Here is a 26,086-nt window from a genome sequence, read left to right as displayed (position 1 = left end):
TTTTCACTGTGACTGATACTATAGGCCCTATTATAAGAGCGCTGGCACTAAGCGCAGAGCTATGCTTTAAATCATATACGCAAAGTCAGTGGGCATGGCCATTAAGTTTTGGTATTTTTGTGCAAGCATGTGCTAAGTATAGGCACAGGTGGGCTTGGCGAAATTGTGCGCACAAATCGCTAATGGGCTGGGTCAAGTGCAATTTAATTCTGAGGTTCTTCTCCGGTTATTTCACTGTCAGCGTCCTATTATATATTCCATTCCCTGTCAAGCATCAGAGATATAAACAAAGACAGCACATTCATAGGAAGTTAGTAGTGTAAAAGGACTGTATGCAATAAATTAGAAGAATAGAAATATGGACTTGCGTTCTTTTGTGCATTAACTGCATCTTTGTTGAATGTCAGGCATATTTCTATGACAGTGACATGCTCCTTTTATACACATGGAAAATGTTATTCTCATCAGGATTTGGATTAACGCACCGTTAAATTATACAATGTAAATATTATTAATCATTTTCATCACTTACACACAAATCATGGCTAGTATTAACAGTGATTGTAACACACTTCCCTTCAAACGGTCAATTTTGTTTTGAAAATTGTGATTAATTCATTGAAACATTGAATTCATTGAAAAAATTAAACCAAAAATATTTCTAAATTCAAATTACACTTCAAACGAAATGAAAATATAATCAAAATAACGAAGCTTGGTCATAAAATCATACCAAATCCAAACATTTTTCCCTCTCTAACGTCCACACTCTGTGACAACAGGTGGAAAAATCCCAAACAAATTAGACCATAAATACAATTGTAAATATAAACAATAATAATAATAATAATAATAATAATAATGATAATTAATAAATAAACCATGACCTATAGATAGTTTAACACAAATGTCATAAAATGTTGTTTCATAAAACAGCTACAACTGTGATTGTCAGTGAAATAATTTGATGTTCCATTATATTTCCAGAGTTTGGACATGAACTGTATTACCACCTGCTGGTGGAATCTCTAAACTGCAAATGTAGGAAATGAATTTAGACTATGCACTGAAAACAGACATGGTTCTGAAATGTCAAAATGCAATGACTTCTCAGGAAAAGAGCAAATTGCGCTTAGCGCTACTTCATTAACATACAATACACCCACAGTTTGCGCGCATTCACCCACAGACTGCGCTAAGATAGTGCCCACCTGCATTTTGTGCTGGCACAAAAAATTTACTTAGAATTAGCACTCTCACAAAAATTGGATAAGACATAGCACGCGGTCATTGCGTGTAGTGCTTCGCTTTGCACGCTCATGAAAATATATGATGTATGTAAAGCAAACTACAGTGATTTCCTAACGTATTTGGACACTTAAGCCATGTATAAATATAAATTAATGTCATTGCATTACATAAAAATATATCAAACCAAGTGGCATTTATTTTAAAGAGCGACACTTTTCAAGCAAAATTTCTCACATAAAGAAGATTGTCAGGTTGTGTTCAAAATTAAGCCAAAAAGTATTTAATTAAAGGGGTCATGAACTGCCTTTTTTATTTTGTACTGTTCTCTGAGGTCCACTTATAATGTCAAAAAACATCATAATTTAGAAGTAATAGGCTATTTTCTGTCCTATTTTGACCCCCCTCATCGTAACACACCGTTTGAATAGGCGTGGCGGATTGTAGACTCGGAAGTAAATGCCCACTGGTATGATTGGCTAAGAGTTTTGCATATTTAAAAATCCTACATCCTTCATAGATGGACGCTGCTGTGATTTAGTTTAAAAACGCATAAATAGGGGGGCCTGTGTAGCTCAGTGGTAAAATACGCTAGCTACCACCCCTGGAGTTCGCTAGTTCGCTAGTTCGAATCCCAGGGCGTGCTGTGTGACTCCAGCCAGGTCTCCTAAGCAACCAAATTGGCCCGGTTGCTAGGGAGGGTAGAGTCACATGGGGTAACCTCCTCGTGGTCACTATAATGTGGTTTGTTCTCGGTGGGGCGCATGGTGAATTGAGCGTGGTTGCCGCGGTGGATGGCGTGAAGCCTCCACACGCGCTATGTCTCCGTGGCAACACGCTCAACAAGCCACGTGATAAGATGCGCGGGTTGACTGTCTCAGACGCGGAGGCAACTGGGATTCGTCCTCCGCCACCCGGACTGAGGCGAATCACTATGCTACCACGAGAACTTACAGCGCATTGGGAATTGGGCATTCCAAATTGGGAGAAAAAGGGGAAAAATCCCCCCCAAAAAAACAAACAAAAAAAAAACATAAATACTCAGTACATATGAAACGATCTGTAATAACAGACAAAGCAATAGTGACCACATAATAAAAACAGTTACTCACACTTGTGTGGTGCGACATTACTGTCGGATCCAATATAGTCGGCACAGCATCGTCTCTTAGTTTCAATCTTTCTGAAAATCCTGCGTCGAATTGTGCCTTGTTTGTAAACGAATCCGTGGTAAAATGAAGTGAACAAAGGACCAAGTTCTTACTGACGCGGTCTAGAACTTCATTAAAAATAAAGTTCCTAATGTTGGCATCAGAAGGAAAGCAATGCAAAGACTGTGTTTTTCCACAACTTGGCAATGCACAGCGTCTTCTTGTCTTCGGAGCCATCTTTATCGTTTGGTTTCTGCGTAGACCTGCGTTTGCATCTCTCGTTATTTACCTACTACATACGTGAATCGGTGGGCGGGGCTAAACAGGCAGTGATGTAGAAGCAGGTTTTACGTAATAAAGTGGCACATTCCACATCCTGTCGTTTTGGCAGATTGGCTTCAATATAAGCTGTTTTTAGACTATCAAGAAAGATTTGAGTTCTGAAACTTACAGGATGTTTTTATAGTACAATGACCTCTTATATGTCAAAAGATCAAGGGAATTTTGATTTCTCAGTTCATGACGCCTTTAATACTTTCTGGCTGTCAAATATTAGTGGAACATGTCCAAAGTTAATGAAATTAACTACATCTGAGGTTACTCTGCTAGGACATCTGTGTGAACTTGAGGGGAACTGACTTCATACAGCCACTAAGATCACCTTGACAGCAGTTGGTTAAAAGTAATCGCAAACATGGCTCAGAAAAGTAGTTACATTAGTTCTGAGAAAAGCTCTAGCATCATTTGTTTGCAGATGCCCCTTGGTTTGATATCTTGTTTTCTAATGCAGTGACATTCATGCAGTTTTAAGTGTCTTAAGTGTCCAAATACATATTGGAGCCACTGTACATGATAAATTTAGATATTCAGTATATTTTAAAGCTGCCATATTGTTACACTTGTGTAGTGAATTCAGTGACTCCAAACTTGTTGTACTTAATGGAACAGAATGCAAAAGCGTGCATGTCCCCTTGCTCTGGACACTGGCATCTCTGAGAGCCAGTCCAAGTCCGTGTAATTCAGGACTGCCAGATGGCATGCAGCGGGCGTTGCATGCAGTCTTGTCAATGTGGTCAATATTTGGGACAGGTCAGACACGGCACAGGATTACAAGCAGTAAGTGCCCTGACTTGCCACTTACTTTACTGTCAGAACACTCAACTGATGCAACATTAACAGCAAGTAAACAGACAGACAGATAGACAGACAGACAGACAGATAGCGCGAAAAGAAAGCGTGACAGATAGATAAAAAAGACAGACCGACAGCCAGACAGACATGACCGACAGACAGATGGGTTTGGGGGTAAAAAAAGACATTTAAAAGGTCTGAATGTACAGACTTGCTCTGGCACACATTCTTGTGAAGGACATGCTTAATGCATTCATGGGAGAAAGAAAAAAAAAAGAAAAAGAAAAAGCATCCTTTTCAAAATAAAAGTCCCTAAACATTATTCTTATGACAAGGGACTATTAAAGATGTATAGGGTCAGTATAGGTATGGAATCCCAGACTAAAAATTGATAATATCAGAAAAAAAAGTTAAGGTTAAAATTAGCCAGAGACCTCACCAAAACCATTCTAGAACTATATTCTATTAATATCTTTGGTTTAAACCTTTTGATTGTATTGTTCTTATTTTTTTTATCCAGTACACCTCCTCCTTCTTTCGCTGTTGGGTTAACCACAGTCGATTACTTTCTAGGCCTGAAATCTTAAAGTTTGCAACTGAATATTCTCTAAAATGAGAATAGAATATTTTGACCGGCTCCTGGCGACCCACCTGATATAAATGTTGTTTTAAACGAACTTCTAGGGTATGTTTTGTTTCACCTATAAATAATTTCCCACACTTTGTACACTCTATAACATAAATTACATTGTAACTTTCCAATGTAAAAGTTTTTAAAATGGGACTCCCCAAGTAGGAATATTTGTTAAAAACAAAATGACTGGATTTAAAATGAAGATGCCAAGATAGAAACTTAGGTTTATTATCAGAATGTTGTATAAATCGAGCATGCCCTAACATATTTTTTAAATTTCGATTTCTTCTAAATGCTGCTATCACCTTAAAGGGTCCAAAACTTTGTGTCTGTCCTGCTGAAAATGGGTCTTCACAACAGAATTCAATTTCCCAGCCATTGGTGAAAATAAAATAATCAATCGAATCAAAGATGTTCCCTTATTCATATCCTTTGGAATAATCCCCTTAAACATATGTTTAGGGTGAAAACTCTTTTTGTGCAAAAGTGCATGTGTGTCAGTAGACAGATTGATAGATAGAAAAGAAAGAGTGACTGACAGACAGACAGACAGACAGATATAAAAGAAAGAGTGATAGATAGATAGACAGACAGACAGACAGATAGATAGAAAAGACAGTGACAGACAGACAGACAGATAGAAAAGAGACAGACAGACAGATAGAAAAGAAAGAGTGATTGATAGATAGATAGATAGATAGATTTTCTCCCAAACTGATGAAGTTCTAAAGGTTAATCCTCGATTTTAAAAAACAACAAAACCTACCTCCCTGCCCTACACCTTAAACCTAACCGATATTGTCAGAAAAGCATAAAATTTACGATGAAATTTGCAATTGCTGAAGCAACCATGTCATTTTTTTGTGCTTCTATGATACTTTTGACTTGTTTTGAGTCACGTGCTCTTCGGGACTCATACCCTGATCTTTTGCATCGCAAGTAAAATGCGTTATCAGTTGAGCTACCACACCATTTGGTCACATGCAACCAGTGCAAACGTTAAAATGTATCACCTTACAAGCCAGAACTATGGTAAAGAAGTTAGGATTGTGTGAATAACAGGGTGAAAAGTTAGTGTTTATGAACTGATAATCTGGCTTTTTTTAAACTTGTTATTTGTGTGAAAGTGAAAGTAAATTTTTGTTGTAGCGACATAAAAATCAGGGAAGGAATGGTAACGTTTCTATGAGTCCAGGTAGGAAAAAATATATACTCTTGAAGTCAGAAGTTTACATACGCCTTAGCCAAATACATTTAAACTCAGTTTTTCACAATTCCTGACATTTAATCGTAGAAAACCTTCCCTGTCTTAGGTCAGTTAGGATCACTATTTTTAGAATGTGAAATGTCAGAATAATAGTAGAGAGAATGATTTATTTCAGCTTTTATTTCTTTCATCACATTCCCAGTGGGTCAGAAGTATATATACACTTTGTTAGTATTTGGTAGCATTGCCTTTAAATTGTTGAACTTGGGTCAAACATTTTGGGTAGCCTTCCACAAGCTTCTCACAATAAGTTGCTGGAAATTTTGGCCCATTCCTCCAGACAGAACTGGTGTAACTGAGTCAGGTTTGTAGGCCTCCTTTCTCGCACAGGCTTTTTCAGTTCTGCCCACACATTTTCTGTCAGATTGAGGTCAGGGCTTTGTGATGGCCACTCTAATACCTTGACTTTGCTGTCCTTAAGCCATTTTGCCACAACTCTGGAGGCATGCTTTGGGTCATTGTCCATTTGGAAGACCCATTTGCAACCGAGCTTTCTTCATGGCTGATGTTTTGAGATGTTGCTTCAATCTATCCACAAAATTTTCCTTTCTCGTGATGCCATCTACTGTATTTTGTGAAGTGCACCAGTCCCTTCTGCAGTAACACACCCCCACACCCCCATGCTTCACGGTTAGGATGGTGTTCTTCGGCTTGCAAGTCTCACCCTTTTTCCTCCAAACATAACGATGGCCAAAAAGTTCCATTTTTGTTTCATCAGACTAGAGGATCTTTGTCCCCATGTGAACTTGCAAACTGTAGTCTGGCTTTTTATGGCGGTTATGGAGCAGTGGCTTCTTCCTTGCTGAGCAGCCTTTCAGGTTATGTCGAAACAGAACTCGTTTTACTCTGGATATAGATACTTATAATATACCTGAAAGTCTACCTGTTTTCTCCAGCATCTTCACAAGGTCCTTTACTGTTGTTCTGGGATTGATTTGCACTTTTCGCCCCAAACTACGTTCATCTCTAGGAGACAGAATGCATCTCCTTCCCGAGCGGTATTATGGCTGAGTGGTCCCATGGTGTTTATACTTGCGTACTATTATTTGTACTGATGAACGTAGTACCTTCAGGCATTGGAAACTGCTCCCAAGGATGAACCAGACTTGTGGAGGTCCAAGATTTATTTTGATTTTCCCATGATGTCAAGCAAAGAGGCACTGAGTTTGAAGGTAGGCCTTAAAATACATCCACAGATACACCTCGAATTCAGTACACCTCCTATCAGAAGCTAATTGGCTAATTGTCAAAAGGCTTGACATCATTTTCTGGAATTTTCCAAGCTGCTTAAAGACAGTTAACTTAGTGTATGTAAACTTCTGACCCACTGGAATTGTGATATAGTCAATTAAGAGTCAAACAATCTGTCTGTAAACAATTGTTGGAAAAATTACTCGTATCATGCACAAAGTTGATGTCCTAAACAACTTGCCAAAACTACAGTTTGCCAATATTAAATCTGTGGAGTGGATGTAAACTTCTGACTTCAACTGTATATTTTGTTCATGTATGTTGTATTTGCAAATTTTAGCATTAATGTCTTATGTCTTTTATGTTGTCTTGTGTTGCCCCATCTTGCCTAAACTTAAAAGTTCTAATGCAGCTGATGCATTTGCGTGTCAGGGAACAATGTGACTGTAAGAGATGCCTTCTATCAATCACACGCATACCTTTTTGTTTGAGGCTGGCGTGGACTCCTGTTGCATGGGGAGCATCAGAGCCATGTCTGACATATGACATATGCACAGCTGCTAGTGAGGCACAGGCCCCAACACAAACTGACATGCCAAATCCCAAAGAAAACAAGGGGAGCTGTCTCCAGTCTGAGGATTGCTTTTCAACATCTCATTTGTAATGCAACCAAAAGAACAGCTGGACATACGGAGGCGGGAGGAGTCCCAGACAGAGGAGAGGGGCGCCGAGCCAAGAATTCGAAGTCAGAAAAACGACAAGTGCGTGGAAAAGTGACGCACAGGCAGAAAAAAAACAGGAGAACTGACATGTTATTGTAAGACCTCTGGTGTAGGGTCAGGCATGCAACCCAACCTGGCCCTCTCTGTGGTCCTCCATTCTGACCTTTGACCCTTTCTGCAGAGCACTGGCCAAACACAGACAACTGGCCCACAACAATGAGCTATTCAGGCGATTCCACCACTGGAAATTGCGAGTGAGCGTGTGAAACATGTAGGACTGAGTCCTGGCAGCTATCAACATACTATTGGTGGACTGTTTAACAAACTTCCCATTTGACTGAGATTTACTGCTTCAGGACACACCATGTGTAAAGTTCATGCGTACCAAGTTGCTATTGTAAAAGGAATTTAAGATCTAGGCAGCCGACTTATGCATGACATCTGCTTGCGCTTGATTAAATCTGTAATCAGCTTTCAAATTCCAGTCTGGAATAGCCGACATACTGGGCACAACTGCTCGGTCACACATTTTGCTAAATGTTTGTACAGCCCCCAATTCAAATTGGCCTGTTTTTCCTCTTTTCACACTTCCATCATTACGAGCACCTCCCCCATTGAGTAACAAGATCCTGCACCAGCATCCAGGCACCATGAGGCACCAAGGCCAGTCGAGGAACTCCCCAACCTTCCACAGAACTGCTGGATTTGTAAAACTCTATTAGTCCCCAAAAGAGTCACCATATGCCACTCATCCTGTGATTGCAGACCTTTTGGTCTCTTTTCATGGACTGATCAAAATCACATTGCCCAGCATGAAAAGCAATTAAGTGTTTTTATACAGAACCTCACAGCACAATCCAAAATACAAATTGGAGTTATTTTTGTCAAATAAAGTGCTGCATAATAGAGCATCACAGATGTGAGATATTGCTTCTATATAACACAATTACTATTGATTTATTATTATTACAGTGAATTTTACATAACTATACAGAAGTGATATATTTCTGTTTTTTTTACATTTAAATTGAGCTTTTATTTTGGAGTAAAGCCCTTTCCATTTCTCTAAGACATAAAATGATTTTAATTTGTGTGCTGAATGTTTACGAAATGACACTTGTATGCTGGATGGTATAGTTTTTTGGCATCTGAACATTTTTACGAGCACAGTACACGATTCTGATACCAGTATCGGGACATTCATAATATTTAGCCAATTTGAGATTATCAAAATCGGACGATAACTGTGTCTGCTTGGCTGGTTAACAGAATTGGTAGCTTTCCCTCGTAGCAATTACAAAATCCACAGCCTTTGTCACATTATCTGATTTGAAATATTTTTGAGTCTGTTTTTTGCGTAAATATTGTGCATCTTCATTTAAATTCAGCAATTGTTTGTCTTATTTGCTATCATAAAATTGTATTATACTGTATATCTTTCATGCTGAAAATAAATAAATTAATAAATAAATAAATAAATATGTTTTTTTTTAGTTGATCTACCAGCTTATTTTGCTGGTTTTAGTTGGTCTCCCAGCTTGTTTTGCAAGTTTTAGAGGGGTTTTGGGCACTTTCCAGCTGGTCAGGCTGCGAGACCAGACAGACTAATTGTAGACCTGTTTGGCCAGCCTGGCCATATTAAACCAGCTAAGACCAGCAAACCAGTATAGGTTTTAGAAGGGATGAAGGTATTAAAATGGCCATCAGCCACATATCAGCTTACGCTATAGAAAAACTCATACTGCTGAGCACTAATTTAAAATATATTCTCTAACTTCAAATATAGTTTGCAACTTCAGAAATTTTTTACAATTGATTAGAAATCAGTTAAATTTAGACTGTAAGAACAAAACCTTCACCAGTTTCAATTGGAGCTAAAGGTGTTTGATTTTGTTCATGGTCATTATACTAAAGCACCACATACAGGGGTTTCTGCCTTGGTGAAGCAAATGAGACCATTTATGTTCCCCAGCCATTTTTCCGCCTCATTACAGAAGAATGTCCCTCACAGTCTAACGCAAATGGGAGTAGGTGACACAAAAATGGCCACTAAGTAAACACCATTTGCCTTCACAATAACTACTTTATTGGGTCCACTTAACAACCATTCTTCCTTGTGTCTTCCTCAATGGAAATGAGTTTAACAGCCTTCTTCACTCACTCCAGTAATCCTGTAGGAAATCTATCCACCCAACTGTTTATCTGGTACAAGTGACTGCGGTTCCAAGATTTACACACCATGAAGAGCAAACGAACCTTCCTGCTAAAATAGAGGACGTTTGAGATTAAAGGATAAGCCAAAATAATCAACCCTCCTACTGTTTAGAGACACCTTTGATTGCTTTAAGTGAAGCTCCGGAAGAGATGAATAGAGCTACCAACCAACTATAACACCCTTAAACCTTTAAATTAAAGTGATAGCTCACCCCAAAATGAAAATTCTGGCATTATTTAGTCACCCAAATGTCTCCTTAAACCTGTATAACTTACTTTCCTCCATGGAACACAAAAGGCAAAATATCAATCTTAACACTGATTTTTGACATGCAATGAAAGTGAAAGGTGACTGGGCCATCAAGCTCCAAAACACCCACCATAAAGCCACAATGTGATATGATTCAAGAGTGAATAACAACAATTTTGGTCTGTTCATCACACAAAGTGATCACATGGCTTCAGAAGACTTGGAATATAGCATAAAAATGATATTGACTACTTTTTCCTGTGGTCTTATAGTGTTTCTTTGTCCTTTTTGGAGCTTGACAGCCCAGAGTCCCTTTTCTTTATCATTGTGAGGCAAAAAGCCATACACAATTTTTCAGATTTTTCTCTTTTGTGTTTCGCAGAAGAATGAAAGTCATACAGGTAATAAAACAAGAAGCAGGCAAAAGAAAAAAAAGAAAAAAAAAAGGAAGAGAGAAATTAAGGGGTGGGAGAGGTGAGAAAATTCACTGTAAGCTTCGTTCTCTTGGTTCTTAGATTGGAAAAATTGAGGCTCTATGTTTTTCTTGATCTTTTTTCCAGAGATGCACATTTAAAGTCCATCCAATCTGAGTTTGTGAGGGTAAAGTAATTTTGCAAGCAGACCATGTGACATTATATCTACAAATCTCAGTGAATACAGGCATATGCTGCAAGGGTGGTCTACATCAGTGTAAACAAATCAGCTCGTGCCTACAAACACGTCAGCCCATCTTCAGAGTCCAACTCCATATGTTCCACAAACACTCTTCTACTGCATCTTTAACTATCCCACACATTTCCATCCTTCTAAAACAGCCTACATACTGTACAATTCAAATCCTAGTCTAAAAACATGAAGAGCAACTTCTGCATTGTTAACACCCAACATATTTTTGTTTGTTAAGAGTCAACGCTGAAGTTAACGTTGCTAGAAGACATAATTTATGTCGATATCTTCCTAGAAAATAAAAAATGGGAAGTTGCTACCAACAGTCGCTTAGTGTCTTACACACAATGGCATCCATTCAAGTTATGAGGACATTGCATCATATAAACTGCACACTTTAAAAAAAAAAAAAAAAATTTTTCCTGTGGACAAATTGTTGGAATTCCACATGGTACTGTTAAAGCTTGCTTCTGGCAAGGATGGTGTACTGGCCAAAACGTGTTTCAGATGCAAATGAATGCACATTGCATCTGCAAACATTTGAACAGGTCAGCTGATGGAATGCTAATGATGCCTAGACCCATAAATATTGCAAAAGCTGCACAATTTATAGTGTTTTTTCTTTGCACATACCACACTTTAGATAACATTGCAAAATATTTGTCTGAAGTGATGAACTCCCCTCAAATTCTCAAAAAAAACCAAAAACAATTCTGTCTAACATCTTTTGTGTTGCATGAAATAAAGTCATACGTGTTTTGAACAACAGCAGGGTGATAAATGATGACAGATATGTCATTTTTGGGTGAATTATCCTTTTAACTACCTTGGTGCTACAATACAGTACTTTGCATCTGTGCATTATTGTTATATAATTCCCTACGATGCAGCTGTCAAACCTCATTCACGATTCCGAGTTGGTCTCAATCTTGATTCTGTCTCGACACAAATTTAAATTAATGCCGTGTGGCATCACTGACATCAAACCTGCAGTGACACATCAATGCACCGGTTTTGAATCTTTATGTGCACGCATTTGAAATTTCAGAAAAGGTTTTAATGACTTAAAATTCACTATCTTTTCTCACAAAAAGCTATCGTATGGATTCAGATGACTTGGAATATAGTGCACCAATCATATAGACTACTTTTTCATGCTTCTACCGTGTTTTCTGTCACTTTCGTATCTTGACAGCCATGGTCGCTTTGAACTGTTGTTGTATGGAACTGTGCAAAGATGTTTCAAATTGTCTCTTCTTATGTTTCCAGGATAAAAATAACAACACATATGGGTTTGGAACCATAGTAAATAATGACATACACTATATTGCCAAAAGTATTCGCTCATCTGCCTTTAGACGCATATGAACTTAAGTGACATCCCATTCTTAATCCATAGGGTTTAATATGACGTCGGCCCACCCTTTGCAGCTATAACAGCTTCAACTCTTCTGGGAAGGCTTTCCACAAGGTTTAGGAGTGTGTTTATGGGAATTTTTGACCATTCTTCCAGAAGCGCATTTGTGAGGTCAGACACTGATGTTGGACGAGAAGGCCTGGCTCGCAGTCTTCGCTCTAATTCATCCCAAAGGTGCTCTATCGGGTTGAGGTCAGGACTCTGTGCAGGCCAGTCAAGTTCTTCCACACCAAACTCGCTCATCCATGTCTTTATGGACCTTGCTTTGTGCACTGGTGCGCAGTCATGTTGGAACAGGAAGGGGCCATCCCCAAACTGTTCCCACAAAGTTGGGAGCATGGAATTGTCTAAAATCTCTTGGTATGCTGAAGCATTCAGAGTTCCTTTCACTGGAACTAAGGGGCCAAGCCCAGCTCCTGAAAAACAACCCCACACCATAATCCCCCCTCCACCAAACTTCACAGTTGGCACAATGCAGTCAGACAAGTACCGTTCTCCTGGCAACCGCCAAACCCAGACTCGTCCATCAGATTGCCAGATGGAGAAGCGTGATTAGTCACTCCAGAGAACGCATCTCCACTGCTCTAAAGTCCAGTGGCGGCGTGGTTTACACCACTGCATCCAACGCTTTGCATTGCACTTGGTGATGTATGGCTTGGATGCAGCTGCTCGGCCATGGAAACCCATTCCATGAAGCTGTCTACGCACTGTTCTTGAGCTAATCTGAAGGCCACATGAACTTTGCGCCTCAGCATCCGCTGACCCCGCTCTGTCATTTTACGTGGCCTACCACTTCGTGGCTGAGTTGCTGTCATTCCCAATCGCTTCCACTTTGTTATAATACCACTGACAGTTGACTGTGGAATATTTAGTAGCGAGGAAATTTCACGACTGGACTTGTTGCACAGGTGGCATCCTATCACAGTACCACACTGGAATTCACTGAGCTCCTGAGAGCGGCCCATTCTTTCACAAATGTTTGTAGAAGCAGTCTGCATGCCTAGGTGCTTCATTTTATACACCTGTGGCCATGGAAGTGATTGGAACACCTGAATTCAATTATTTGGATGGGTGAGCGAATACTTTTGGCAATATAGTGTATATATATATATATATATATATAATACAGTAATTTGGACAGTATTCATTGGACTGACTGATTTATTTGAAAAGAACCCTGTTGTTGTCTCTGTAACAAGCGCAACATATCAAACATACCCGTAGCTTTGTGCCCCAGATACAATCAAGGCGACAAATTGTCTGCGCTTACTTACAAACACAAATCTCCCAAATACTTTGGCTTGGGGAGGCACACCTTTAGGTATTGTATGGCAAACAAACATAATTGGTTAATCTAATCACATTGCTTTCTTGTTTTTCTGTTTACTTTCGGCTAAGCGTCTCCATGAAGGCCAGGGCTCTGTGACCGTGAATGCCACATTGTTCAGGGCCCCTCACAATTGCAATCTGCCCAGACGTCGCTCGGCCCCTGTCTCTCTCTCTCCAGCTCCGGTGACAGGCTGTTGAGTCTGAGGTGTATGCTAAAATGCAAAAAGTGAGACTCCATGGCTCACGCTTCACATGCAGCCCTGATGGAGTGGAGTCAGTGAGCTGTACTATCTGCTCATCAGCAGCCCCGGCCCCCATTCAGCCCATACTGTATGGAAATGATGGTTAGTTTCAGTCCAAAAGGAAGAACGGCTTATGAAAGAGGACCGCTTTCAGCAAACAATGACAGAGACAGGACTCAAAAGTCTCTGAATCAGAGCCTGGACTGAATGAACAGGTTAAAGGAATCCTTCAAGTTACAGGCTGATTGAATTTCAACTCTGTAAACGTAAGAGGTGGACTCCATTTAAAAGTTTACGGGCCATTCTGTACATGAAAGACCTACATTATTTAAAAAAATAATAATTTATATATATATATATATATATATATATATATATATATATATATATATATATAGATGTTTTAAATGAAGTTTAGCCTGTCAATTTAATATTAAATAATACCTTAAGGAGTCCAGCAGCATTTTTAATGAGATTAGAAGCGAAAAACCCACAACTGAAGATTTGAATTTGGTTACTTTGCACCAAACAGAATATAATGCATTGTTAAAATCAACATCAGAGAAAGCACTGACAGAAAACATTCCACAATTTCTGTCCCACAAATATTGAAAAGAATGAACATAGGAGCAGCTTAATTCTTTTTGTATGTTAATATCACAAGCAAATAAATGATTCTTGCCCATCTTTGATTCTGAAAGCTTATACTTTTTGAAACACTTAAGCAACTGAATTTATGTAACATAAGGGATTAAACTTTTGGTCAATATATATCTAACAAGCTTAAAATCTTTTGATAAACTTTGTATGCAAATCTTGAGCATACTGACAAGCACACATGACATGCATGTGACTATTCAGTTACTGTAACTAAACCTAAACATAAACACAACTAGAACATGCTTCTAAAATAAATGTATAGTGAGAAAATTATTCTGAATCTTTGAATTACCTTTGAAATCGTTTTATGTTCTTTAACAACTGGTGAACCAGTCCACCCTCTTCCCAGCTTTAAGTGGCTTTATTTTCAGACATTTAGGAGGGCAAAAGTACTTTTACTCACCTCTGGCACAGTCTGTCATGAAAATCATGTCAAAAATGAAGAAAGCAATCCAAAAGAGTTCCATGGTGCACTACAAAAGCTATCTGGTTCTTCAAATCTATGAGAGAAATCAATCTGTTAGTATAGAACCAGAACTGGTAAATTACTCTGAAAGCTCAGTGCAATGCCAATAATCTTCTAAAGTTCTGTTTTACCTTTGTAAATGTATCTGGCATTGAATTCAAATTCTAACACAACTAAAGTTGTCTTACAAAAAGCATTGCTTGCAATAAATCATTTCAAAGAACTTGCTAGCCTACTTGGTACATTATTCATGCAATAACCAGTGTATGTGCATAAACGTGCTTCCAAAGGGGTTAAAGGTCCATATGAAACCATAAAACTTGCAATAAAATAATTCAAGACTTACCAACAATGGAAAAAGCTCATAAAGTGTTCCTCAAGACCAATAGAAGAAATATCATGCTTACATCTTTCCAAAATACTCCAGAAAATGCATGCCTCTTTACACAGAGCGCTACATTCACAATCCTTATGCACGAAAAACGGGATCCAGTCAATTCAATCTTATCGCAGTTTAATTATCACGCGCAACTGTATTCGCGAACCATCTGACGTCAACTATATTTGCCCGATGAAGATACGCGTCGCTCACAGTAGCTTCTCGAGATGACAGTCCGCGTGCAGTCTACGCACTACTGTCGCTGAGTCCTAATCACTTTATCTCCACAGCGTCTTCATATAAGAAAACAGAGCCGACAAATTACTGATAAAGGTAGAAATTCGTATAAAAAAAGAAATACCGTTAGCTAAATTCGCCGTCCAGACAAATACACAGTACATACACACACATACACTGTATAGAGCGTGAGATGGCCCAACCCTACGGCCAACTTTAGACCAATCACAGCGAGGGTCTCCACTGTTACTACTTAACTCTTTCACAATGACTTACACTATTACTACTACTAATTTGTATAATGAAATTAAATAATAATAATAATAATAATAATAATAATACATTAAGTTACTAGTATTATTAGTAGCTAATTTACAAGCACTTCCACATTAACAGTTTTAATTTACATTATATATAAAATAAAATAAATAAAATCATAATTGTATTCATCATTATAAAGTGTTTAATAAATACATTAAATTATTAATATTATAAGTAGCTATTTTACTAGCACTACTACAGTATTAGTTTTTTAATTACATTATAAAGTATATATAATAAAAGAAACCATAAAATAACACTTTTAATCATCATCATCAAAAACTGCATAGTAAACTTGTATAATAATAATAATAATAATAATATTGTTCTTATTCTCAATATTATTAACTAGTTCCAGTATAGAGTAACATTGATTTAAAATGTATATAAATTAATAATAATTTTATCATCAAAATATATTGTACAATGAATTAAAAAATAGAATAATAAAGCATTGATATTTTTATTACTACTAGTAGTAGTATTGTTAATTCACTTGTACTACTAGTAGCATTAAAATGCATTATATATAAATACAAATGTGTAATGTATAATGAAATAAAATACACAATAACAATACATTTGCATTATAAAAATATATGCTAATTTTAATCATCATCATCATTAATACAAATCTGAAGAAAAATATTCTGAATTACCCATTTAGCATTGATTTTAAAACTCATGTATGTAAATGACATTGCTAAACATGCACTAAATCTAATTTCAGTAAAAATGTACCTGGCCAAATGTCATTTGCAACAAATGTCTGATATTCCAAAAGACCTTTAAAAGTAATTAATTACAAATTAAATCACAGAAGGGGCTTTGGTAGTTCTATCAATCAGTCCAAAAGCAAACAAACAATACTGAAAAAGCCTTAACCTGCGAGGCCCTCAGTAAACAGAGATTCAGGGACAGCTGGAATAACATCTGACATCTTACCTCCTCATCAGCATGCTGCTTGATTGTATGTTTTTTTGTTTTTTTTTTTAGGTTTGCATGTGTCATTTTAACAAATCCATTGAATACGGTTAATGGGTTAATTATTAAACTTATCACTTTTAAAACATTATTATTATTATTGGGGGGGCATGTTATTGTATATCAAAGACATTAGTATGAAAGTCCTATTGCAGATATCTAAATGTATTTGTTTATGACACATGGGTCCAAAAGAGACATTATTTATTTGTAAAATCCACTAAGAAAATGAATTGTCAAAGTGAATTGTGAGTGAAAGTATGCAGAACAAATTCAGTTCTGCAAAAAACCCAGACTCAACAGCTCACCCCAACAGGGTGTATGACTGCCCCCTGCTGGGTAAAATCAATTCCTCAACCCACCATTCATTTAACCCCATTTTTCATGTTTTAAACACATACTTCCATCTTGTGGTGGCTTTTGGTACTGACAAAAAGAAAGAACAGATTGTTGAAGAATTGTTCAAATGATTTAAAAAAAAAAAAATAAATAAAAAAAAAGGTAGAAATTACTGAAAATAACCAAAGAGGCTTTTAATTTATCCAATTTAAGAGTAATTTGTAAGGTCCCACAAAAAGGTAACTTAACTGAGAGCATATACAGTAGCTACGCTCCAAATTGCAATGTTTTGGTCTTGTAAATTACATTTATACATGTCAGTCACATTATCTCACAAGATGTTTTAGATGGGCACATTTAAAATAAGCTGTACCGTAAAAATTATTACAAATACTATATTAAACTAAACACTAATATAAAATATTATAAATGTGCATCTTTCCAGAGAACGTAGGTTTGTAAAATATATCTAAATATGAAAAATATAATCTTAAGGTGAAGTAAACTGATAACTATATGTATTATTTTCTTACTATCAAAGCAGTTCAGAGCCAGACCTAAATCGTTGCCATTTTAAGTATGAAACTCATTCAAACGTTGATTGAAAAGAGAAACTGGTTTCCTTGAAAATGATCTGCCCCTGGAATTAATCCTTACCTGAGTGAGATTTACCTGCATATCACTTTATTAACTAATTGTGGCTGTAGCTTTTCAGATGCATGACCTTACAGCTTAGATACAAAACAGTTTAACACATTTGGCTTATACAAAAATTAGGGATGCTCCGATGTATCAACCACTAATCAGCCATCAGCCAATTATGGACTAATTTATTACCACTGGCATAAGCATAACATTTTTTATTTAGGCTACAATTAATTAAGTAAATGTATATATTTTTTTCCTATGTGTAAAATAAAGAAATGCCTAAATTATATCAGGGAAATGTAAAGCAAGTGGAATATGATCTGTAATGTTTTATTATATTGAGTTCTCTTGTTTAGAAGTGCAAAAACAGAAGCACAATATATATATATATATTTTACATATTATATAAAGCAACTGAGTAATTATTTGATAAATGTGTTGTTCTATCATAAAAGGCGAGTTCTATTGAACTGCAAAAACAGAAGAGCAAAATTGTTCAGAAGTGCAAAATATTTTCACGTCAGTGGTTATGTAATACTTAGTTTTAGCTTTTTTCATCTTTTTATTTTTGCATTTATTTTTCATTGAGGCTTTTAACATTTGTAACTGTATTGTTTTCAACAGACCCAATCCATGTTCAATGGAGCTTTTGTACCTCTGTATCTTCCCAGTATAATCCCTAAGCAAAGCTGTGATCTGATGACAAAATAAGGCGAGTTAGTGGCAAAATATCTGTATCGACCTTTAGTTTTCTGTTAAAATTGGTATCTGACCAAAACAAAATTATATATATAATTTTGGTGCCTACCTACTAAAATGTCTTTTGTCTGATTGACATACGTAAAATCACCAAACCGAAAAAAAATAGAAGTAAACAATCAGTTTATTGTTTCAATGTTTTAAATAAATGTAATGGTCCTGACATCTCTAACTTACAGGTCCTTTACACATGAAAGTATATACAAATATTTATATTTGCAATGCACAATTGGCAAACCATCCTTGTAAGCTTTAGTCCCCTCGGTGAACTTACCATTCAAACATATGACCACTGAGTAATCAATACAAGACCACTGTTTAACAGTGCTCATGTTCATTGAAAGACCTTTCCTTGGAAAGCACAATCAGAACATTTACATCATCTTGACCACCATGCAGTGTTTTATCCTTCAAATTTACAGTATAGTTGATGAACAATCAGAACCTGTGTATTAATTTTGATATGCAGATTCCAATGTCCTAATGATAAATGACAACATGTTAATTGTGAGTAACAATTAACAAAGCTAACTAGGCTGGTATGAGGGTGATGCATCCCAAACCAATACAGAAATCTCACACATTTCACTGAACAAGAATGGAGACTGACCAAGCAGAGAGTTATTTTGTTCTTAAAACTAAACTAACATTACAAGAAGGTTGTTCATTGTTTTTTTTTTTTTTTTTTCCATATGCACTGGACCTTACCCTTAACTATATTGCTCAACACTATCAACTGTGTAGTTAAGTGACAAAATAATAATAATAATAATAATAATAATAATAATAATAATTAGCAGCCAAGTCCTCAAACCGAGACTTCGTGCAAATACAGATTTCAGTCTCTCTTGTACTCCAAAACAGTGTATGCATTTACATTTTAAAAACACTTTCCTGGAAGTTGCTTCCCCCCCCCACAAAATGTCACCTCTCTATTGATGTATAAAATATGAAAGCGCTAGACTCGCCACACAGTGCAGTAGTTTCATGAGAATGTCTAGAATTTTTATGACTGTATGCTGATCTCAATGCCTGACTGAGTTGTTTTTCTCACCATTAGATATATATTGGATGATACTGTTTGTTTGTGAGTTTCTTTCTACATGTGGGGCAGCTGTGAGCTCTACTGAGAGAGTCGCGGATGCACTGACTACAGAACAGGTGGCCGCATTTCGTGGAGACCATGAGCCGACCGCTGTCAATAATCTGAAAATGGGAACAAAGACTCAAAACTCACTCCAAAACTAGAGGAAATATTATTAAAGGAGTAGTTCACCCAACTACAAGACACAACAAGTTTGAGAGCTAAATTTCAGTCTGTTCCTTACATAAAGACATTATGTGGCTTCAGAAGACTTGGAATCTAGCACACTAGGCGTATGGCCTACTTGTGCAGTGCTTTACAGTTCATTTTTGGAGCTCAACAGCTCCTGTACTCATTCACTTTCACTGTATGGAAAAGAGCACCCAGGACTACTTTTGTATTAGAAGGAAGAGATAAAGTTATTCGATTAAAGAACGACTTAAGGTTAAGTCAATGATGACCGAAGTTTCTGGGTGAACTATGCCTTCAAATGCCCATCAAATGAAATTGTTAAAGGGACAGTTCACCCAAAAACTACAGTTCTCTAATCAGTTACTCACCCTTATGCCATCCCAGATGTTTATGACATTATTTCTTATGCAGAACACAAAGATTTGTAGGAAAAATATCTTAGCTCTGTAGGTCCATACAATGCAAGTGAATGGTGATCAGACCTTTGTAGCTCCAAAAATCACAGAAAGGAAGCATAGAAGTAATCCATAAGACTCCAGTGTTTAAATGCATATCTTAGAAGCGATGCAATAGGTGCAGGTGAGAAACAGAACAATATTTAAATCCTTTTTTTACTCTAAATCTCCACTTTAACTTTCACTTTCAGATGTGAAAGTGAAAGTGGAGATTTAGAGTAAAAAAAAAAAAAAAAAAAGGATTAACTTTTGATCTGTTTCTCACCCACACCTATAATATCGCTTCTGAAGATATGGATTTAACCACTGAAGTCTTATGAATTACTTTTATGTTTCCTTTATGAGATTTTTGGAGCTACAAAGGTCTAATCACCATTCACTTGCATTGTATGGACCTACAGAGCTGAGATATTCTTCTAAAAATCTTTGTGTTCTGCTGAAGAAAAAGTCATACACATCTGGGATGGCATGATGGTGAGTAAATAATGAGAGAATTTAAATTTTTGGGTGAACTATCCCTTTAATAGGAATGTTGTTGCAGGACCAACAAGTATGTTGATCCAGGAACACATCCTATCTGGCTAAATAACGTTAAGCATGTGATTAGTTGAGAAACAGGCACATAAAATCACTTACCTCTGAATAAACATCCATGCACACAGGACAGCTAACTGCCCCGGGTGTAGACCTAAGGACCACAAAACAAACACACAGGACTCAATATACAATTTGTAATCTATTACCTTTAACCCAGAAAATTGGTCTTTAATTCATAATGAGGCTACAGAAAAACCTCACATGTACTATGTTCACGACTTGAATATTCTAATAGTTTGGTACTGACAGACACTTAAGAATGGTAATAGGTGTTGTTTGCATATACCTGGCTCTGGAGCTTTCATGTAGAGTGGAAAGTAAACCTGGACTGAGTCTTTGACTGGACTCTTCCTCTTCATCACTGCTCAGTATGTAACTCTCTGTACCCTGCCCACGTCTTCTTTGCACAACCGCTACACAAACATAATGAATTTATACATATCCATACTAGGGCTGGGCGATATGGCAAAAAAACCCAAAATCTTGACTTTTATCAAACTTATGGACGATTCACAATTCGATTTATTTTTTTATTTTTTTCAACTTTTAAATGTACTCCAACATTTGATTCAAATTGTGTGTTCTTTTTTAGAATGCAAGGCAACCTGGTTAGAGAAATCCAAGTTCTTTTCATTATAGAAAACAAATGTGTGCAAGAAAAATTTACAAATGCACCAAATGCACCACAGCGGGAAGTTGTCAACAGAGTGTAAATGTAAAATAAATTAAGAGCTAATAAACCCAGATGTTCAGAAATAATAGAATAAGAAAACTGCTAAATAATTCTTAGCCAGTGTAGGTGTTCATTTGATCTAAACCAAGACTATCTAGAATGTTATCTAGGCATCAATATCTATAAATTATCAAGTTTATCTAGAAAGTACTCATTGTATATCAAACAATTTGTGTGTATATTCATAAACCTCTGCAGACGTGCCCTCTAGCGGTTCACGCTGAGCAGCGCAGCAATATGAAATAATTTATCATTACAATTCAACTAGCAAAGTTTGTCAAAATGATCGCTTGCCATATGTTGGCTATAGATGCAGTACACTTGAAACATGTCACAAAACAAAGCAATAATTAGCGATCTATATGAATAATCATTGCAAAAGGAGAGGTAGATGTTTGATTGTCCCATATATAACCTCTCCATGATTTGAAATGAAGTGCCCATAACTGTCATGTAACTAACGCCTTTTTTTTATGGGTAAAAAGAAAAGGAGACCGTTCATCAACATGCGCACACCGAGGCCAGTTATGGTCTTAAGCCGGTGTATACCTGCATGATGGACAAAGCTAAGCTACAATCACACTGTGTTCAATTGTACTGGGAATATTAATGCTGTCTTTTATATCAGTCTCCGTGTTGTTAACCTGTCACGTTCATTTGTAGCGCGCCACACGTGCAGCTGATCAGATCGGTTGCGGCATTAAGACAAGCGCTATTAATTATTTTTCTCTTCCTTATTCAGCCTTTTGTGGATTTACAACGTATCTAACTACAGCGTTTGGCAAAATTATTTTCAAAAGTTCGATTTCTTGATTTAAAAAAAAAAAAATCATCGTGTCAAAACCAAATTCGAATTCATCAGTAAAAACCGCCCAGCCCTAATTCATATTTCATGTCCGGGGTTCAGTGCAAGCTAAGCCCAATCAAAAGTATCTGTGGCATAATGTCACTTAACACATAAACTAATTGACTTACGTTGTTTGACTTAAGTTATGATGTAAACTTTAAATGTGTTAACATGGTTTTAGTGTGATACATTCACTTACTAACCAGATCAGTGTAAAGTTATGTGTCCAATATCACAACTTTGTTGCCATGACAATGTAACACCGTTCAACCCTGTGAGCAATTTTATCACACAAAAATCATGTAGAAGAGATTTTATCACACTCAAATCATGTTAAGATGTATCAATTGTACGTCTAGTGGCTATACTTTTGAAACCGTGTGTATTTCAATGTTTATGGATTGGCCCCATTCACTTCCATTGCAAGTGCTTGGACATGTGAGGACGGTTCACATACATCAGTGGCTGGACAATATAGATTTTTAAACAGCCAATGCATGTGTGATAAAGGCTAATACATTTTAATAGCAGCAATTGGGATGTACACACATACACTGAAATTAAATGCTGAAGTGAAATTTTTTTTGCACAATATTTACTACTTAAGTATAAAAATATTTGAAAACAGAAATTGTAGACATTAACAATGCACAGTTATCAGCCAAAGCAGATATCTCTAAAAATTGCCAAATATCTGATGCTTTATAAGCATTAGTATATCTAACTAATATACATCAATTAAAAAAAACAAGATGAATACTTACCCTCTTCCACAACCTTTTTCCCCCCGACAAGGCGATGAGAGAAAGGTAAAACAGAACAGAGACAGTAATGATCAGTTATTCTAAAAGTCTTCAATATACGATACCAACACAACTCCATAAAGTAAAGCCCTACTTCAACATGGTGAGGTCAAATCACTGGTTCAATACAGATATTCATTGAATGTGCTCAGGACTCACCACAATTGAATCATTATTGGTGAGATCAACAACCGCAGGCTCCAACCCTTCACACGTTAAATCCACCACATCTTCACCTTATACAATGGACAGTGAAACAAAAGCAAAACAGCACATTGGAGTAGACATTTGCCGATATTCAATAATTAGGTATACCGTGATAATTAACATGCACAATATTGTTATTGTGAGCTCTTCAAAATACCGTGAACATTTCTAGATAACTTATTTACCAAATGTTTCAATTTTTCTGAATGCACTGTAGCATTTCCATCAATAAATCAACATTGCCAACACTCTTACAGTAATAGGAAGACATACCAAATGTCTGTTGGCTGTTACTTGTTCATGTGCAGTGAAAATAAACAGTAATAAATTCTATAAATGCAAAATAGAAGCATTGAAGTCAGACTTTTGAAAGCCACCGTGTCTCTTTGAATCTTATATGGTTCGATCTTCGCAGAGTTACTTTCTTCGTGATTTTTTCCGCTTAAAAAGTACAAAACAATTAACAAAATCTTGTTATTAAGAATAACAAAGTTTATTTATCTTTCCACCCATTTTGTAATTCAATACAATACCGAGATGATACAGTTTACAGTGATAAATATTTCAGCTATTATTGTGATATGAAAATTTGATACTGTCACATCCCTACATTGGAGGGAAATCCTGAGAATTAAAAAAAAAAGAATCCATGGCATGCTGAGTGACTCCAGCCAGGTCTCCTAAGCAACCAAATTGGCCCGGTTGCTAGGGAGGGTAGAGTCACATGGGGTAACCTCCTCGTGGTCGCTATAATATGGTTCTCGCTCTCAATGGGGCTCGTGGTAAGTTGTGTGTGGAATGCTGAAAACAGCGTCTCCACATGCTGTGAGTCTCCGCGGTGTCATGCACTGCAAGCCACGTGATGAGATGCGCGGATTGGCAGTCTCAGAAGCAGAGACAACTGAGACTTGTCCTCCGCCACCCAGATTGAGGCGAGTAACCGCGCCAACATGAGGACCTACTAAGTAGTGGGAACTGGGCATGCCAAATTGGGGAGAAAACGAGATAAAAAAAAAGAATAAGAAAAAAAAAAGAACACAAAACATGCAATGAAGGGTTTTGCACCGCACCATTCAGAATTGAATTAAGAATGCCTTTCGAATTCTAGTTGAACTTCTGAGTTTAAATTGAGGCATGAAACAGTATGATTGTAATACAAATTTGAATTTAAGTAAATTAAGATGGAACAAAATGCAAAAGTGTAGTTTTTAATAATACAATGTGATTTAACTAGTTATTTTCATAAAGTTATTTGAAAACACTATGGTGGACATTTTGATTTGACAATGTGTATTCCACATATCAGTTAATAAATAGGAAAAATTAGTTGAAATCAATGATGTAATTATTCATGTTTTGTAGCAAAACCTGGAATCAAATGCAATTTCTCTGCCGTTTGACTGCTGCACTTCAGTCAATTCCTTTTCCTGTCATTCTGATTCAACATCCTGTGGGGGCATGGCCTATTCAAATTTAAACTCATCTTCAACTGAAAGGGAAACCATTCTGAAATTCTGGATTTTCCCCAACCATGCACAAAAAGGTGTGATGAAACAGAATAGTTCTTGTTCGCAGATGACAATAGCTTTGCATTAATGATTGTTATTTAAAAGGTCACTAACTCATACTGCATGTTATTTTATGGCATGTACCAATAACATGATCTTAGACAAACTTGTCAAACTGAACAATCAGTGGGAAGGGAGTCCTCCACTAGAACAAAAGTGCTAAACATACTGTTAGTTCTGTCACTTTCAAGCACATCAATGGTTTCCATAACTGCCTGGGACATCTGACTCCGGTTCCTCTTGCTGTTGCCACGTCTGGAGCATGAAGTGGTTCGTCTTTTCCTCTGTGTCTGATAACAGGAAAACAAATTGTTTACTATAATACACGTGTAGTGTTAGTGTTACTGTTGATGTCTGAGCTAAACAACATGCTGCATAGGATGAGAGTGTGATAAGTTTAAATGACGTGTGTGGCCACGTGGTCAGTGATACTCACAGCATTACTCATGATTACTGTTGATTTACTCGCTGCTGGAGTAAAGTGCACAAGTCCAGCTGGCAAACTCTGATTTAGAAAGTAAAAAAAATAAAAATCGTGAAATGTTGCGTTTAGCCACCCGACAAGTTTCCAGTATTGATGATAACTGATAAAAACACAAATAAATGATAAGACACAAAATAGTAGGCTAGTATTTTCATCACACGTATGTACGCACAAACTTCGACTTAGTTGATGAATGCAATTATTAACTAACATAGTGATATTAACTACGTCTTAACGATAAAAGAGCCTTCAAACCCTTAAGACAAACATAGAAACTTTGAATATCGCAATATGTTTGTTGCAGTTTACAAGTAAAACTCGAAATAATCGTTTAAATCGAAAAATGTTCGTGTTGTTTAGGTCTGATAACAAATGTATTCATCCATATAATACATTCAGCAAAGAAAGACAATATTTAATAGCCCATCTGTTAGCAAAACGTGTCAAACATGACTGAAAATGAACAGTGTAAGGCACTGACACGGGCTAAAAGGGAGCGTCTTGTTATAATATTAACAAATATCATATATGAGACAAATAGTCATTAAACTAAAGTAAAATGATGTTTAAGCTGAGCTGTAAATAGTAGCTAGCTTGCTAACAGTTTATCACATTGTAGTGATTTAGCTGCTAGCTAGCTCTATTCATGGTGCTACTTTCTCCAGCAATCGTTATTGTAATTAAATAATTGTGTGATACTCTAATAGACAGCTTTATACATTAAATGATTAAATGCTAAATCAAAACTGACGCGACTTAAACATGAATAGCCGGTTACATACACAACAATCTCCAGTTGTCAGCGTTTGGTAAGAGCAAAAGCACAAACACGGTAGAGTAAGAGACACGGTTCAGTACTAG

The 26,086-nt window shown here is 36.8% G+C and overlaps 2 protein-coding genes across 4 annotated transcripts in view; both read right to left on the bottom strand.

Moving 5' to 3' along the window:
• The window catches only part of LOC127417727 (fibroblast growth factor receptor-like 1), a 78,019-nt gene extending 62,623 nt beyond the window's left edge, over positions 1–15,396 (bottom strand). For 2 of the 3 annotated variants that reach the window (XM_051657910.1, XM_051657912.1), the window contains exons 1-2: positions 14,935–15,396; positions 14,526–14,622 (exon numbers count right to left, since the gene is read on the bottom strand). In XM_051657910.1, the coding sequence (XP_051513870.1) occupies positions 14,526–14,589 (64 nt within the window). In that variant the 5' untranslated portion in view covers positions 14,590–14,622; positions 14,935–15,396. The remainder of the gene's footprint in view (positions 1–14,525; positions 14,623–14,934) is intronic. The other variant, XM_051657911.1, reaches the window with a different exon arrangement.
• Positions 15,397–18,361: 2,965 nt separating this feature from the next.
• Positions 18,362–26,086, bottom strand: rnf4 (ring finger protein 4). Its single transcript, XM_051657920.1, has 8 exons — positions 26,008–26,086; positions 25,178–25,246; positions 24,911–25,031; positions 23,126–23,202; positions 22,928–22,940; positions 20,870–20,996; positions 20,623–20,674; positions 18,362–19,461 (listed from the first exon to the last, which is right to left on the bottom strand). The coding sequence occupies exons 2-8, from the start codon at positions 25,187–25,189 to the stop codon at positions 19,312–19,314; spliced, it is 552 nt and encodes a 183-aa protein (XP_051513880.1). The 5' UTR covers positions 25,190–25,246; positions 26,008–26,086; the 3' UTR covers positions 18,362–19,311.

The sequence above is a fragment of the Myxocyprinus asiaticus genome, chromosome 27, assembly GCF_019703515.2.
Source record: "Myxocyprinus asiaticus isolate MX2 ecotype Aquarium Trade chromosome 27, UBuf_Myxa_2, whole genome shotgun sequence".
In the NCBI taxonomy this organism is placed as follows: Eukaryota; Metazoa; Chordata; class Actinopteri; order Cypriniformes; family Catostomidae; genus Myxocyprinus; species Myxocyprinus asiaticus.
Note: the sequence above shows the minus strand (reverse complement) of the source record. Positions and strands in the feature narration are given on the sequence as shown.